We start from the raw sequence: 16,595 nt of genomic DNA, 5'->3' as shown, positions 1-16,595 counted from the left end.
ATCCCAACATATTACATATGAATAAGGATAAAATAATCTTTCCATCATTTTAATTTCTCATGTTATTTTTATCCCTTTTTCTTTTCTTTTTTTTTTTGGAAAGATCAATAGAAAAAAAATTACATATTTTTAACATTTACATTAAGATCCTTTACAATACATATACTCCTATACGGTTAAGGGTAAAATGGTCATTTTATTATTTTAATTTCTGATTTTTCATTTTTAAAATAAACATAAGAGTGATATTTGACATTGCCGGATTACACAGTTCTGTCAAACATTAGATAATATTGATAATTTTCAATAAGTAGTTATAATTGAACCAAACTGTGGGGATCTTTGTGTAATTTATCCTGTAGAAGAATGAATTAATGTATCAAAGTGTGCAAAGTATGCTCTTGTGATAAATATGGTATGGCAAAAAAATCTGCATTGAAAAGGTGGCGAATTTTGAATTTTGAATTTTCAAAATCAAACTGATGCTTTAATATAAGCTACACACCATATAATCTTATTTGATTTTCTCGTTTCTAAAAAACTATCTTAAAGCAGTAATACTTTATATTACCACTTGAATAAAATCTGATTAATGATGATGATGCGTAACAGTGTCAACATCAATATCCCCATGCATTATCATATTAAATTTTAGATTAAGGGAAAAAAAGAAATAAAGAAATAATGCAAAGGGTCGAAATTAGTGGGCACATGCATGGGAGATATCCAGTGGGGTGGGATGTTATTATAATAATAGCGTAAGGTCAAGAGGCAAAGAGCCTTGGGCAGTTGCCAAAGGGCCAAACCACTGCTGTGCTTATAATATATAATTTTATTTATTTGAATACAAGACCCCTCCTTATAACTATTTTTCTAATAATTGAAGATCCCTCCCTTCTTCTGCAATTCAAATATCAACATTGGAAAATCCTCAAGATTCTGAATGATATGATATGATCTCAGCGGGTGGTGGTGCTGATATATTTATCTATTCTTTCCAATCTGTTCATATCTTTTGAGTATCTCTTCCCCCACATTTATATTCATTCCCACATTCCTCATCACCAACACCAAACACCTAAACATTTCTGTTCTTCTTCTTCTGCCTTTCTCATCATCATCACTTCTCATTCTTCTTCCCGCAACAACTACTACTCATCAATTGATCAAATTGGTGTATACAATGGGTGGAGGAGTGGCCACAGAGACACATGAGTTTCATGTACTAGCAGTTGATGACAGCATCATAGACAGAAAGTTGATTGAGAGACTCCTCAAGACTTCTTCATATCAAGGTCAGTATTTTTACTAGTTTGAAATTCAAGAAACCAACCCTATTTACTTGGTTGTGAATATTTACTGATTTGTTTTGTCATATGTGTATGTGCAGTTACTGCTGTGGATTCTGGAATGAAGGCATTAGAATTTCTTGGATTGCTTGATGATGATGAAAACACAAATTCAAACTCCCATCATCATGTACGTATGAGATATTAAATTTCATTCAACATTTTTAATTTTCTCTATTGAAAAAGGATTGATTTGAGGCTGATCATCAAATATAATCTGCCATCACCTGCAGAAAGTAGAAGTGAATTTGATCATCACAGATTACTGCATGCCAGCAATCACCGGTTACGATCTCCTGAGAAAGATCAAGGTACTGACAAAATCAATATATGCCTTGTGCAAAAACATGGCCATTATTTATCAAGAAAGAAGTACAATCTAATTAATGAAACAATGTTGAATTCTCAGGAATCAAGATTGTTTAAGGACATCCCAGTTGTGATAATGTCGTCAGAAAATGTGCCATCAAGAATCAACAGCTGCATGGAGCAAGGGGCAGAAGAGTTCTTCCTGAAGCCAGTTCAGCAATCTGATGTCAATAAACTTAGGCCCCACTTGATGAGAGGAAGAAAGAGCAGCCAAAATCATGCTCACAATCACAAGAGAAAGCCTGTGGAAGAATGCCTTTCACCTGACAGGACAAGAACAAGATACAACAATCATCATGACTTGGAATTATAGTACAGTGAAAATTAATTTCTTGAAATTTCAGTTACATTTTTTCCTCTTTTTTTTTTTTTAGGGTTTTTAGTCATGGTACTGATTTTTATAGGATGGTGGAATCATATATTACTGAATTTATAGAGTAGATAAGTCCGTATCACTCGCCTCCGGTGTAAATTTCATTTAGATCAAAAAGAGAAATTAAAAGGGTCGTTTTCCATTTAGCCATTAATTTTGATCTTTTATTTGAGACTTCTCCATATATTAGAGCTATATATAATAAAATCTTTTCAGAATGATTTAATCAATTTTAATTTATACAACCCTTCAAAATTTCATTAAAAAAAATAGTGCAACATCTAATTGGAAATTCGTATTTTCTATTTAATATAGAGATTAGATTTTTAACATTAAGAAGCTACATACTCTTATTTCCAACTTTCTTCTTATTTTTTTTTTTTTATCTATTATTAATGCTGCAGAGAAATTAAAGAAAATTGATGAAGAGGAGAGGTCAACATTTTCTTATCACCTAATTAATTAAAGCTCTCGTTTTATGAACAACTAAGTATCTTAATCAATGATTAATAAAGTGTGCAATACAGTTGGAATAATAATTAATTTGAGTGTTGGAAAATCCCAACAGAATCTCCATGGTGCAGACTTTTACGTATTTTTAATAGTAACATGTTACAATATTATTTTGCAGTGAGCTTTCCTCACACCTTATCTGAACAAATCTCCACAAAATCTCAATTATTCACATGCTGCACGCTTTAACATATACTTTGTCATATATCATAGTTGTCAAGATCATTTCAAATATATATATATTATTGTCAATACAGTTGCATTGTCCAGAAATTGAATAATTTATACTCACCTCGCCTGAAATTAAGTCTGCAGTATCCAACTATTTGGTGGTGTGTGTTTTTGACAAAATCTCCTCTTTAGGAATTTTCCTAATAAAATCTTATTTTCAAAAAATCAAAAGACTCTTAATTTCAAAACATTTTCCAACAAATAAACATTTAACCTCAAAATTATTTCCAAGTAACAAATACATGTTATTTCATAAAATATAGCTTACGATGGAAGTTTTATCATAACTTACATTTCACCTACAACAGCTATATCAGAGGATACACATCTATCAGTAAATCCGTATACACTAAACTCTACTTAATTTTATGTTCCTATACGCAATGATTTAATTGGCATGGCTGGCAACAGGGGCTCATTGTCATTCTTACTTCGATTCCACACCTATCACTAGTGTGCAAACTCTCTAAGACACTATGATTTCCTTCCCTAACAAACTGGGGCACAGGGAAGTGCATCTGAATCCATTATTGAGTCATCGCCATAAATTTATCCTCAATTTCCACCTGACAAGTAATATAACCATAAATTGATCAGCAGCCACAACAGTCTGGTTTAAAAGAACAGCACCAACATCACATCGCATCTTGCTATATCCGCAAAATTTCATCAGAGCGATAAATTTATAATACAACAGATGGAGAAGGATCCTGTGACTATTTTCCTAACAAAAATTGAAAAAAGAAAAGAAAAGAAAAAGATATACAAACAGGGTCTACTGATGAGCTTGACCATGTGGTGGGGGACCAGGAGGCAGTGGTGGAGGAATCCCGGATTGTATACCAAAACTTGATTGCATTCCAGGAGTATTTGGATTTCCAGACTGCCAGAAACAAGTATACTATGTATCAAACATAAATACAACCAATAATGACCCAAAAGAAAACTATCCCACAACAAATGCATTCAAAGGTTTTAAAGGGATAACAAACAAGTGTAATTAGATCAGCATTGCTATTTCAGAATTCGAAAACAAAGGCAGTCAACAGAAAGCAAACCACATATAAGTCAGCTGCACACCATGTCCAATTGCCAGACAGGATCAATCAATATTTTTAGCTATTGTACAAGACCTGTGTCGGGGTGCTCGGACATGGCAAGTAAAACCTTTAAGTTCTTTTTCTTCTACATTTTCTTTCTGGTGGTGGTTTCTTTGTCTTTTACATTTTTTTCTTTCTGGAGGTGTGGGGTGATTACATCTGCCTTTTCATGCGTAACATTATGTTAGCAGAATTACTTCCAGATGAGATATGTCTGTCATATGTAAAATGGAAAAACAATCATCTCTCAATACAAACTCCCATTCCCAGATGAAAACATATAGTCTTATGACAAAGTTTAAATTCAATCAATAAATACCATCTACAGTTCCTCTGCATAGTTACAAACAGTTAAATGAGGTCTTGATCATAGATCTCCATCCATTTGGAGAATTAATAAATACTACCCCATCCCCAATCATGTAACAAGAGGACAAGAACAAGACATGAAAAATTACACAACACAAGGTACATAGAACCAAGTCAGTCAACTTCCAGCAGTAAACAATGAATATCAAAGGCACGCTGGCACTGAAAGAGATATTCCTAGCACATCGGGTGAATCCAAAAAGACTGCGTGAATATTTAGAAACTTTAAAGGCTGGAGCAGTCAAACAATTTTTCTAACCTGGTACGGATTCATTCCTGGCATCATTGGCATCTGCCCAGATTGTGGCCTGTTGAAGCCACCCCCTGGTTGATATATTTGATTACCACCTTGATTTGATTGCCCCTGCATGTTAGGTAATCCATTTGGAACTCCGCCTGGAGGCATATTTCCAGGTGGACCAGATCCAGAAGGTATAGGATTCATTCCCATAAAGTGGCCTTGGGGCAATGGAGGAATCATTTGATTCATACCACCCTGTATCCCCTGAATACCGAGAAATATCCATCAATGCTAGATCAAAATGATTAGATAGACAATTAAAGCTTTAACTCTTACCATTGGACCAGGCATTTGCCCAGGGATTGAACTAGGCATTGACTGGATAGGCAAAGATCCTGGCATTGAAGATGGTGCATTTGCAGACATATTAAGTGGTTGTAGCTGATGTGGAGGGCGAGGTAGATGAGGATGTGGTAACAAAGGTAAATGTGAAGGAGGTTGCATCTGAGGCAAATTTGGTGGCGGTAATGGCAGAGAGGACATTTGCTGAGGTAGGGATTGGTGCTGGCCTGGTGGAGCATTTTGTTGATAAGGCTGCTGTTGGTTGCCCACAAGAAGAGATGGATGTGGACCAGGTGGCAGAGGAGGAGCCCCTAAGGGCATTGAACCTGATATAGGTGGGTTCTGGTCTCCTTGAGCAGATGAATCAAGAGATGGAATAGTTAGTGGCATGGCAACACCAATGCCAGGGATCGTTCCTTCATTCCGAGCCAACCCAGCTCCAAATGGTCCAGGAGTTGTGGGGCCCTCAGGCACCTGGAAAGGAACAGGAACTCGGCCTCCCAGAGCAGGGCTCTGCTCAGCAAAAGCTGCTCATAAACAAAATCATTATTTGAGAATGAATGAACCAGTCAAAAGTAAACTCACTTAGAGTAAAGATTCCTGAAATAGTAAGAGAATCATGCTATGGTTTATATGCTAAATACAAATTAAATATCAGAAAAATGCATACAGAGAAGAACATCACCAAAATGCATAAATTGGGATCGGAGGTCCATCATAAAGATTCTTCTTATACGAATAGCAAAGATCTTAATGAACTCAAGTAATAACATTGAGAGCTCTACAATAAGCTGACCCAGAAATAGTAAAATGGTATAATATCCTTAAGAAGACATAATTAGAGAAAACCTTGATTGGATCCCGTATTGAATTTATCACGAGCTGGATCTCCAGGCCTATTTCTGCACCAAAATTTTGTTGCGTGATCATTGCCACCGCTGTATCAACAACAATTTAGTCAGTCAATCAAATTATCCACCTTAGCATCTTGAATATATTGCTGTAGTGCTACTCAATTAAATATATTGAATCTAGATGAACATAATATGGACTCTACAACAGTACTCATACTTGTTGCATAACAAAACATAGCTCAGGTTGGTTTATCAGCTAAGAGGAATTCAGTTTGACAATCCCTTGTAAACACTCCAGTATAATACTCTATATGAAGCAAACCATATAGTTAGTCTGTAAATAAGTTGTCACTTATAGTATTAATCCTTTCATTTATTTCATTGAAATTAGTCACTATTTTGTTTTTGCCCTGTATTATCTTCTCATTTATTTGGTTTACCATTACATATAGGGAGACAAGGAAAAACGAGAGAGATGGATGCAGAAGCGGGTAAAAGGACAAACTGAAACAAATTATGAACATAGAAAAGGAACCAAAGCAAAATGCAGGGGTACAACCTAGACAAGCCACAACAAATTGAACATTGCCATTCAAGAAGGGAAAGGAAGTTATTAAAACAGCAGAAGGGAAATAACCTTGCCAAAGCCCAAAGGGAAGAATTAACAAAATCAGTTTTTCCTTGAATAATTCAAAAATCCAACCACGCAAAGATGAATGTAACACACTAAACATATTTTCCCCTTAAGTATTAAACACTGGATCCAAAGATTGTTGGTTGAACTTTCAATAGATCTGGTTGTAGAACATTGTGCTGCTAAGCTTCTAACCTATGTGAAAACTATGAATGTTAAAGCATCTGGCTAAGCACAAATATTAGAAGTTAGCCTCTTCTGTTTTCTTTACCTCCTCTGGCAAATTAAGTCGGTCTGCTTCTCCTTTTTGTATTATTTATAGAAGAGAAAGACTGAAGAATTTACACATATTCCAATTGAAATGTGGATCTTTTCTTCATAATGAAATAATTGAAAAGCATGAAGGAAAACTTCAAATACAGAAATATAAGAAAAAAGTTCTATCAGTGAAATGATAGTAGTCTTCCAAACCAGGATTCACTACAAATGTAGTACTTTAGTAGTATAATAATGGTTTAAAATGATTGCAACAATTTTGGGAGTCTATCATGATTTAAACTATAAACAGGATAGATAATATGGATGACTAGATCGCTGAGAATGACAGCCCATTCAAGCATACCTCTGAGCTCCACCACTCATAAGATAGCAATAAAAATAAAATCACTGAAATAATGTGCACAAAAATCAGAGTTAAGATGACAAGGAAATGAGATTGAGTCAAATCAGCCGTTCTATTTTAGAGCCATCATAGGCGCATGACGTGAAACGTCCAAAAGGCTCTTACACACCCAACTAAAGAAGTATTAACACCTGCAGAGAAGATATCCAATGGGATGCCATGCAAGGTCCCAAACACTGTTATCATGCGCGTTCTGTATCTCAACCTGGGGAGTTTCATGCCTGTCCATAGAAAATTAGATGGTCGTGAGCAACAAGTACCAAAGATTTACTGCCAACTTGCACAGCCAATGAACAAAATCATGCGAGTACTTCAGATGGATTAGTTTGCCTGAAGTATTAATCACTCTAAACAAGATTATACCTCAGGTTTTTCCTCTTTCTCCAAAAAGGTGAAAAGAAAAGTGAAAAGATGGGCAAAAAGAACAAGCAAAAGAAAAGCATCCACATGTAACCTTCTCCTTTCTCAACTTCATCCATCAAATAATTTCTTACAGAATGGCTTCCCTCCAAGAGAGTGTTGGGAGTGCCATAAATGATTCCAATGTTCACGTGAAAATATACATGATCCAGCTTTAAGTTTCAAATACGCAGAAATATATTCTCTGATGGAGCGAGTATAGAAGATGGATGTGCACTTAAGAACCTACTAAAAGATACTCCATTTCCAGAGGATTTGACATGGTATAAGCGACATTATAAAACAAGTCCATGAGTTGGTTATATATTTCCCAGTTTCAAATAATGTTGGCATGTAACCAAATGATAGAAACAACTCATTGTGCCCATACATTAGACATGTCTAGCTATATAACTTAACAGGACTAACCTTGGGAGACCTCTATTCCAGAAAGAAATTCAAAAGCCCAATACAAGGTTCTAACCACAATAAATTCCAAATTGGAGATAGCAATGCATTTTCACTAAAAGTGGTCTATTGAAAGCCTTCCAACAAATGTGTATGAAAACTAAAGTTATACACAAACAAGAATATGAAAGACTTGATGTTCGAGAGTTTTGACAACAAATGGAACTGATAAAAACTGAAAGAAGGTGCAAAGAAATTTACCCAACTAGCCAATGAAAAATTGATCCATCAAAGCTCCCACTAACAAAGTATTCTTCATGAAATGGGTGCCAAGCCAATGCTAGGACAATGAAAATATAAGCACAAGTCATAAATATAACACAGACCACAGAGAATGAGCAAACTAGGTCCACAAACATCAGAGACTCCAAGAAACAACATTGATGTATAGCATATATGTGTAGCAAGAGGTATATTTTTTCAAAGATCAATAAAAAACACAAATCCTTTTCTTGCATCAGTAAATACAATGGCTAATCAGAAACAATGACCTACAATGAATAAAGCATAATGTAATCAGAATTCTCTAAATACAGCTCCAGCTTATTTTAGTTGCTCCAAGAAGGTTAATGCTAGATCCCAAACCACAAACCTCACTTCAAACCACAAATTTTAAAGCTAACCAACTTTCACATAACAATCATCAAGAGGAAACTACAAAAACTACTCTACATTGGATGAACTATATGCTTGCTGAAAGAATTGAATGCAACAATTTAAACAACCATACATCTCAAAGTCATTATGTGATCTCAACACCGCATGTCAAAGAAAAGAGATTAAGTGGACTAATTAGCTAGCAGTCTTTACCACCGATAGAATACATAATCAAAAGCATTCTCCAGAGAAAATAAGATATCTCTCGATGAAATACAAGAACTTTCATACCAGTAACATCCTTACGATGTCCACGAAAAGATTCAAGCTCCTTCATCGCCCTTATATCATAAAGCTGTAAACAAGGAGAATCATCATTCCCGGCGAGAAAAAAAGCAAATTGCAAAATTTCTATCACTTAGATTGTTTACTTTCAATCCCACCCCCCGCCAACACCAAGAAAGAAGAAAAGACAAGTTGTATCATTGTGTGTGTGTGAGAGAGAGAGAGAGAGAGAAAATGAGAAGCAAGTGCAAACGGAAACCCTTCAAAGGTCAATTGTGAAGCACAAAGATAATAGGCCCACCTTGATAATTTGATCCTTTGAAGATGTTAAAACCCAGTTACCATTTTGGTTCCATTTCACACAAAGAACCGTATTCTTGTGGCCGTGACTGCAAGCACAATTAGTGTACAATTAGATTCAGCTAAACAGATCCTTTAAAAGTTATGATCAATAAACTAAAGGAAGAACAATGAGCAGTTACAATGAACAGAGCTCTCTCCCTGACTTGGCATCCCAGAGTTTGACAAGGTTGTCTTTCCCACCTATGAAAGCGCAATGAAACAGGTAAATAATGTGGGTCTCGCAAGTCGAAAAGTCCCACTATACCTGTACAAATAAAGCGCACACCTGAAACCAATAATGACTTTGTAGGATGCCAATCAACACATTTTACATCCCAACCATGGCCTGCCTGAGTTCAAAGGAGACAAGATAAATTCTTAGGTTATATTATGCACCCATTATCATCAAAAGCCTTGTGCCTGCATAATTATTCATCTAAAAGTAACAGGTAAGAAACATAATATACATTATTAATGAGTGCCAGATCAGTAAATATTAAAGAGAAAAGTCAAATGAACTTCTGATATCAATGAAATGGATATAGCCCTTAATTCTTAATACAACCTATATAAAATTTTTGCCTCCCTTCACTCGTCAAATAGTCACACATCGCAAGTCATTCCACAGCCGAATCCTTAATATAAATAAGACCAAAGTTTCCCTTGAATGAATAGAAATTTGAGGACATTACCAGATAATGAGCGCTCTTCCTGGCACCTAGCAAAGTCCCAGACTTTAACAGTAGTATCATCAGAACAAGAGCAAAACTTCAAATCTGTCCTACAGAAGCTGGTTTGAACATTAACGGAAAAAAGTTAGAATTGCATTACATAACACATATTACTAAGTTGTTATGATTTTCATTACAAATACAGCAAGCCCATAATTTTTAACTAGCCTAATAATAAAGGGATTAGTCAAAGCAGGAAAATATTGCCACCTAATATAGGTTGTTCACAAAATATGTTGGAGGAGCAAAATGAAGCCCATTCCAAGATACAGAATAAAGAGAAAGTCATTATTATATAACCAGCTAGGCACGATATTATACCTTAACCCACGAACTGATTCTTTATGCGCAGATTTGTTAGCTTTGACATTATTCATGTTATTTTGCCAGTACCTGCAACCAGGTATACATCATTTGTCAAGCAAGCTGAGGAGAAACCTTATAATAATTGTTTGAAGCAGGAAATTACTTTATGGAACCACCATCATCCCCAGTGACCATCCAGTTCTCATTATAACTCCATACCATTGATCTGACTGCTTGCTCATGAGCCTGCATATTGAGAAACATACTTATAGATCTTTCTGCTCAGCTGAAGCGCTAAACTAAATGAAGAAGCTATAAAGTGTAATACCTGTAGTATCATTTCAAAATTAAAAGATTGCCCATTCCACAGTGTGAATTCCCCACTCTGAGATCCGGTAATAAGACGTCTCCCACTAGGAGTCCACTGTCATCAAATTCGGATCCAAACACATTAAACCAGAGGTGGGAAAGCCTTGTATTCACCACATTCTAGAATTCCAAGAGATATGGACTCAGTCTAGAAAAATTATTACTAAACAGGACACTATTTATTAGAGCAACTCCTTGCATGTCCACAACTTTCAGTTAATATAGCTCCTAGGAATAATACTACTGCAGTTCAATTGACCAATTTAACATGACAATATATTCATCAAAACAACAAATAAACTGTGCTCTAGATCAAAATTATCCGGAAAAAGGAAGAAGCAATCAGAGGCTGAGAAACCACAGTATGACAAGAAGTTAAGCAAATTTGACTAGGAAACTGAGAAAACATTTACAAGTCATCTAACAGACATGACATCTCAGTTCTAAAAGCATTCCATCTCCTGTTTCCCACACCCTCATTTTTTATACATACTAAAATTTCATGCAAGAAAGAAGATCAAGGTTGTCATAACCATAACTTTGATGTGTACGCCTAAAATCTTTATTCTTCTCATATGATTGTGTTACCTTTATTCCCATCCTAAAATCTCTAGATCTAAGTGTACACCTGTGAAGCATGAAATAGATTCTATAGCACATGCTTCTACAATGAGCAGTTATGAAGATGTAATCTAGGATACCTTATTGAAATAAAGACAAACATCATGAGGAACCAGTATTCAATCAAAGAATTGGAGTACAAAAGGTATGAATATATTCATAAAGAGGAATTAAATTAAATAGTAGGACTATACGATAAGAAGTACCCAACATAAGTATCCAGGTAAAGACATCACAGGTTTATGTGTGCCTGCATATAAACACACAGAACGGCAGAGATGCAGAGATCCAAGAGAACAGTAAAAAAAGAGGTTGGTTTTTTCTGCTCACCAGAACTCGATTGATTGAACATCGGTTTTTGTTCAACGAAGTATGTACAAACTTTGCTGCAAAACTGGTGGATGGGTTATCTAAGTAGGCAACAGTAGGCAACATCTGCATCAATGATAAACAAGAAGCGGAATATGGAGTAACATCAGTGATGGATCTCAAATGGAGTGGAAGAAACAGCAAAAATAATTATTTCATATACAATTGAAGAATATTTTATTCTTGAAAGATAATCTAATGGATGAGATGATGCCCATATTTGAATATAATCATAATGAAGCTTGATGGTAATAACAAACATCAATAGCAGCCGCTGGCGTAGGTTGCAATACAGTCCTATCCCTTGAGTCTCGCTGGAACATGCGAATCTGCCACATAGAAGGATAAATAAGCTTATTAAAAGATATTCAGAGTTAATGACTCCAAAAATACACAACTAAATTGCAACTGGTGGTCCAGCTTAATATAATAATTGGAACAAGCATGCACTAGACAACAAATAATCATAGTCCAACGCAACAGTTCTCAGACTACACATTCTCTGTGGCAACATATCTTGATATGAGAACAAACTGCAAAAGTACAGAAAGCATGATGGTACCCCAACTCACTAACCAAAATATAGTACACCAGATTGTATGTTTAATTCCCACATCAATTGAATCTATCCTTCAAGATAGACAGATAAAGATGTAGAAGGACACTCACTTCTCTTCTTATCCATATCTTTGGATTCTTGGAAGTACAAACAACCCGAATACAGAATCACACTCAATATCCCAAGAATTTTACTCAAGTGCTACACACCTAACAAAGTAAAATAAGATTATAACTCCACAAAGCTACCTCCTGCATGACTATTCCTTAAGACTTTCATCCCAGGTCATCTCAGCAAGAATAAGATAAGGATGAAGGGAGCGTACATTTCCTAAGATACACAATCAGAAGGATTTAGCTTATAGTTAATAATCAATTACAATAAGCTAGAAACTATGCTGTAGGTGATGTCTACGGATAAATAGGAATATGGTACTTCAAAGTTCAAATTAATACGCCCCAACATTTAATTACACTCTTGAAGATGCTGTTAGTACGCAAGTTGAAACAGACATATCAAGATAATACAGGGATATCCAAATGAGAAATACAACAAAATCACACAAGGGCCCACCTGATCAACCCAACCCTCAACATAACTGGTGGTTGAGCAAGTTGATTGGAAAGTCTTGGGTTAAAAGAAGAACACAAAATTACAGTATCCCTTGGTTCAAGTTTTTTCGAACCACAAAGGACCGCAACAAAGCACAATTTATAACTTACATATTATATATCTTCATATGCTCATACTAAGTGTTACATTGCATATAGCATTTGAGTTAGTTGTATAACTAATATCTAAAACTAAACTTTGATGATTACAATCAATTACTTGAAATATTAGGCAATCTTTGGTTCCATTTTCAAATAAGCATTTCCCATTCTCAAAACAAAAACAAACATATCACCACTTTTCAGACCTCTACCGCTAAAACTATTGTTAAGATACATATATACATAAAATAATAATAATATTTATGTATTGCTTTTATATATATTTTTAAAGTCATTACATCAATTAAATATAAATTTTTACATCTTCAAATCAATAAAAGTTTGATATAGCACCACTAACATCAAAAAGATATTTACAAAAGCTCTCTAAAAGAGTCCAAACACACATCACATTTTCTATAACATTTTCCGGCAACTCCCATCTTTAAACCCACTTTCGTACACCTAGCCATAGGATTTGGATTTCATTCAGATTAGATCTCATGATGACAACATTTTGGAAGCAAAATGACTTAAATCAACCATACTTAACTATTAATGATTTTACATTATGCTAAAAGCGATTTGTTCTTATATTTAATCCTAGTTATATGTTGTTAGATTAGTGATTTCACTCATAAGCAAATTCAATCATATGAGGGAAATAAATATGAACAAGGTTAAGTAAAGTTTTACATAGATAAAAAACAATGGATAACAATATTTGACCTACTTATTTCATAAAAGGACTAAAGTTTCTTAATTATCATTTCAAAGTAAAAAAGCAAAATCCACTCAGGAAACACTTGAGCATATATCTCAAGTTTTGCATTAGGTTTTAGTAGATGAATGAAGAGTATCATTGAAATTGAATTGAAGTAAAAAAAAAAATTGAAAACCAATTTTATAAATTGAAAATTTAAAAATAATATTTAATAAGAATAAGACCTAGGATTAAAACTTATAAACTGAGCTGAAACATAGAACTATAAAAATGTCCCAATCTAAGCACACAGCAAAGGGCGGTTTCAACAATGATCAGGTTAATCTTTGGCAAAATAAATTCAACATCACAAAGGTTGAGGTGGACCAGAAAGATTAGCATCACTACCAAATCCGAACTGCCAAGACCTCTATATGCACATATAAAAGCATCCAGAGCAATAATCACCTGCATATACCGCACAACCGTGCTCGTATAGTCAACTGCCCGTCTTTGACCAATTTTTCTCATTCTTTTTGCAGCAAAACTGTCGGCATGAGCTGCAACATGTTGAGAGCACAGTAAGGACTACAACCACACCAAACAAGCCAACAAAAGCTCATCTCTGATACAAGTGACATCCAAACACAAATATTTGGTGCTTACAATTTGTCCACCCAGTAAATATGTATGGCCTGTTTTAGTACACGGCTTCAATGACCAAGCAAGTAAGCTTACTCATTAAATTTGTTAAAGCTGATAAAGTGTTTAGCAAACTCTTAATCTAGTTACTAGTATGGTAGGAACCAGTCTAATACAGTTTCCTTGCTCTTAGCTTGACAACTGTAGGCCAGAAGAATATCAAAATTTTATCTGTTCCAATTCTGGCCTAGATTTGGTTTAACATTATCCAAGTAAAATATTCACACAGCAAAATCCATTCCTAAGTCATGCAAAAAGCTAATGCAGAAAAGCATTTCCTCAAGGTTATATCATCAAGCACAGCTTCTTTAGTAAGTTAGGAAGAAAGTAATAGGCAATTCTTAGGGAGTCTGGGTTTGGACCTGAATGAGACACAACATGTCATGAGCGAGAAAGCTTGTTCAGAAAACCACCCTTATTATGTAATAAGATGACGCATGTAACTGATACAGTTTCCTAAATTTTCCTGGCGTGCCCTGGATGTTTGCTGAATCAGAGTGATTATTATCTAACCGTGGCAAGCAAGCAGGGCAGAAGAGGTGTAGTTACACTTGTCACACTGAAAAAGATTACTGAAATGATTTATAATACATTTCTCATCAACCAAGTTCCCTCAATAAATAGTTCACAGGTCTAGAAGCATAAACATTTGTGTAGGCTGGAAATGTTAACTGTACTACTATAATTAGAGCAAGAAGCAAATAGTAACATTAGGTATGGACTCCTCCTATTTTGTCCATCATCCACTAGAGAGTTTATGAAAAGTCACCATTGGATAAATTAAATGTTATAAAAGCCAAATCATAAAGAATGTATTGCAGGATCGAGTTCAACCAAAGCGCCTTGCGCATATATATACATACATAAAATACCGAAGGAAACTGGCATTTACTGAAGTGATATGCATTGTGAACTTCGGCAGTTAGTCTGTAGAAATAGTACCAAGCTCTACAAGTAAACTTTTCGTACAATAAAATCAAACAAGACGACAAAAAAAAAAAAAAGAAAGAATTGCATTTCCCACCGTCGTAAGGCGGCTGCATGGAGAAAGGGGGCTGAGCAGGTGGATGCTGCTGGTGGTGGTGAAAATCAGGTGGGGGAGGGTTAAGGGTGGTGGAGGAAGCAGAGGGTTGACGCATTATCTGAGGCGGAGGCGGACCCGGCGGGGGGTGGGGGCCCCGCGGGAAATCGTGTGGCTGTTGTTGGTTGTGGAATTGGTGAGGATTCGGGTGCTGCGGCGGTGGGGGCATTGGCGGCCCCGGCGGCGGGCGCTGGTGATGCTGAGGATCTCCACCGTACATCATTGGGAACAAAAATGGTGAAATGTGAAATGGAAAGAGGAGGGATTGAGGATCTTCAGTTTAGGGTTTTTAAGGTTTTTGGGAACTTCTGAATCTTCGGGTTAACGAATATTGAACTGTGCTGGTGATACTGCAGGAGTAATTTGCTTGTGCCAGATTAATTCTATTGCCAAGTTACATTTTTACCCCTATTGTTAAAGAAATTTATTAAATATTTTAACTATACTCTTTTACCAATTAAATATAATGAGTATGAATATAAAATATTTAAATATGTATTATCAAAATATAAAAGTATATAATATAAATAATTAATCTTTTAAAAAAAATATTAAATATAATACCAAGTTAGTTAAAAATAAATTATAATTATTATTATTTTTGTTACAAAAGGACTCCTTATCATTTTAACTTCACTATATAAATTATTTTGTTATATTGATAATACTCAAATTGATCTTCTTTTTGTTTCTTTCTCTTCATTTAAATATGATTTGTTGTTTATATATTTTATTTTTACTTATAATATACTTTAAAATATAAAATATTATTTATTATATGCACACAGAGACAGCGTGTCAAGATGGCTATATTTTATTAGAGGGGAAACATACTATTATAAGGTATAACATAATTACAAATACATTTAAAAATTAACAATTATTTAACAAACAGCTCATGACAAATTGTAGTGGGTAATTGTTAATAATACAAAAGCATTTATAGTTATGACAAATATCGAGAGTATCTATAATTTATCTTTAAAAATAATAAATTAAAAATAGAGAATTTTTTTATTTAAATAACTAAAACTAATACAATTTTAAAATTATTAACAAAAACAATGCAAGTCGTTCAATTTTAATTTTTTTTAATGAGAACTTACACGACTTCAAGTGGATGGGATCCACTTCATTAGTATACTTTTTTTTAGTTTTAAAATTTTATTTTATTAATATTTATAATTATTAAATAATTAATAATAAAAAATTATAATTGTTAATAAATTTAAAATTTACATATAAAAAAATACAATCAACTAATACAAAAAATATTTTATTATCGACAACCTT

General features: G+C 34.6%; 2 protein-coding genes across 3 annotated transcripts; one reads left to right on the top strand and one right to left on the bottom strand.

Annotated features, from left to right (window-relative positions):
- The first annotated feature begins 282 nt into the window (after positions 1–282).
- LOC105169771 (two-component response regulator ORR3) lies at positions 283–2,237 on the top strand. The gene is made up of 4 exons (XM_011090283.3): positions 283–1,295; positions 1,391–1,479; positions 1,583–1,660; positions 1,759–2,237. The coding sequence occupies exons 1-4, from the start codon at positions 1,184–1,186 to the stop codon at positions 2,029–2,031; spliced, it is 552 nt and encodes a 183-aa protein (XP_011088585.1). The 5' UTR covers positions 283–1,183; the 3' UTR covers positions 2,032–2,237.
- Positions 2,238–3,015: 778 nt separating this feature from the next.
- On the bottom strand, positions 3,016–15,631 carry FY (Transducin/WD40 repeat-like superfamily protein). 2 transcript variants are annotated; one of them, XM_011090255.3, is made up of 19 exons: positions 15,246–15,631; positions 13,988–14,079; positions 11,805–11,873; positions 11,506–11,610; positions 10,514–10,609; positions 10,349–10,431; positions 10,201–10,272; positions 9,841–9,938; positions 9,435–9,494; positions 9,289–9,349; positions 9,108–9,195; positions 8,813–8,876; positions 8,126–8,204; positions 7,189–7,278; positions 5,737–5,825; positions 4,882–5,414; positions 4,564–4,809; positions 3,606–3,718; positions 3,016–3,401 (listed from the first exon to the last, which is right to left on the bottom strand). In XM_011090255.3, the coding sequence occupies exons 1-18, from the start codon at positions 15,523–15,525 to the stop codon at positions 3,611–3,613; spliced, it is 2,313 nt and encodes a 770-aa protein (XP_011088557.1). In that variant the 5' UTR covers positions 15,526–15,631; the 3' UTR covers positions 3,016–3,401; positions 3,606–3,610. The 2 variants fall into 2 exon arrangements, with proteins under 2 accessions (XP_011088557.1, XP_020551223.1); XM_020695564.2 differs by lacking the exon at positions 3,016–3,401 and having other exon boundaries at positions 3,450–3,718.
- Between the last annotated feature and the right edge of the window lie 964 nt (positions 15,632–16,595).

This window comes from Sesamum indicum, linkage group LG1 (genome assembly GCF_026168435.1).
Source record: "Sesamum indicum cultivar Baizhima isolate 11 linkage group LG1, ASM2616843v1, whole genome shotgun sequence".
Classification (NCBI taxonomy): Eukaryota; Viridiplantae; Streptophyta; class Magnoliopsida; order Lamiales; family Pedaliaceae; genus Sesamum; species Sesamum indicum.
This window is presented reverse-complemented; position numbering and strand designations above follow the sequence as displayed.